Below are 1,477 nucleotides of genomic sequence, written 5' to 3'. Positions count from 1 at the left end.
ACGACGACAAACGGTACGTCGTACCGGACTCGACGAACACGCTACCGTGGGGGCATTACCGGATAGCGTAGCTCGTGTGTTAGTTTACCTGTACTTAGACTTTTACGTATTTTATACGTTTACTTTTCATACTGAGTTTATACCTATACTCGTACCTATACTTGTACGTATACTCATACCTATACTCGTACCTATACTCGTACCTATACTTTTATGTATTGAGTTTTACGTATTAAGTTTTATGTATCTTTTACTTTTATACTGAGTTTATACTTATACTCATACCTATACCTAGACGTATTTTATACTTTTACTTTTATATTGCGTTTTCTCGTACCTATACCTGTACGTATTGAGTTTTATGTATTTTATACGTTTACTTTTTATACTGAGTTTATACCTATACTCGTACTTAGACGTAGTGAGTTTATACTTGTACTTATACTCATACTTATACTTAGACTATTATGTATCGAGTTTTACGTATTGAGTTTTATGTATTGTATACGTTTACTTTTTTATACTGAGTTTATACTTATACTCGTACCTAGACGTATTGAGTTTTACATATTAAGTTTTTATGTATTGAGTTTTATATTGAGTTTATACTTATACGTGTACCTAGACTTGTACCTATACCTGTATGTATTGAGTTTTATACTGAGTTTTATACTGAGTTTTATACTGAGTTTTATGTATTGAGTGTTATGTATTGAGTTTTGTGTGTGTTGAGTTTTACGTATCGAGTTTTACGTATTGGGTTGTACGTATTGAGTTTTATACTGAGTTTGTACTCCGCAGTCATTCGCATGTATGTAATACTGTAACGTTACAAAGAGTTTGTCGTTCGTCAACTTATTGAAAGGAATAAAGAACGACAACGATATCGTGATATACTGGTATATTTATTTTTGAAATATACATATTTTGATATATATGTTATACGAATAAAAATTAATATTATAATTCATACGACATCTCGTTTATTTATCCACGAATTGTGCGATCCGTCGAATCCCAGCCACTTGACGTACACCTTGTCTCCCTTCTTGCGCAACACCTTTTCAACCAGATACACGTCGGGATTAGCGACGCGAAGCAACTCGTGCTCGTAGAATCCTCCGGCTACCGGTTCGCCGCGGTAATCCTCCAAGAGATACGTCACGGGATTAGTCCTCTGCACTCTGACGATTCGAAACACCTCCGTGGTCCAATTCGGCGTGTAACCCTTCTCGAAGATCGTCTTGTACTTGCTCACGCGTACCGCGTCGCCCACTTTAAATTTCGCGGGACCGGCGATCTTTATCGCGCCGTACACCGTGCCCAGGAGTCTCTCGGCGACAGCGGGGGTCAGGTCGGCGGGCCGCATGCCGATGGTGCGATGCTTGCGCGCGTTGTAATCCGACACGAGACGCGGCAACGCGTCGACCCACTTGTACGTGCCGTTGAGCGTAAACATCTTCCACATGTCGTTCTT

General features: G+C 39.4%; 1 protein-coding gene across 1 annotated transcript; it reads right to left on the bottom strand.

The window, feature by feature from the left end:
* Positions 1-967: 967 nt before the first annotated feature.
* On the bottom strand, positions 968-1,468 carry LOC108781407 (uncharacterized). The gene has a single exon (XM_018549360.1). The coding sequence runs from the start codon at positions 1,466-1,468 to the stop codon at positions 968-970; it is 501 nt and encodes a 166-aa protein (XP_018404862.1).
* Between the last annotated feature and the right edge of the window lie 9 nt (positions 1,469-1,477).

This window comes from Cyphomyrmex costatus, unplaced genomic scaffold (assembly GCF_001594065.2).
Source record: "Cyphomyrmex costatus isolate MS0001 unplaced genomic scaffold, Ccosl1.0 scaffold811, whole genome shotgun sequence".
Lineage (NCBI taxonomy): Eukaryota > Metazoa > Arthropoda > Insecta > Hymenoptera > Formicidae > Cyphomyrmex > Cyphomyrmex costatus.
Note: the sequence above shows the minus strand (reverse complement) of the source record. Positions and strands in the feature narration are given on the sequence as shown.

What these genes read in the sequence shown, in the direction of transcription:
- LOC108781407 (XM_018549360.1), bottom strand. Translation starts at nt 1,468, where the DNA reads ATGTGGAAGATGTTTACGCTCAACGGCACGTACAAGTGGGTCGACGCG.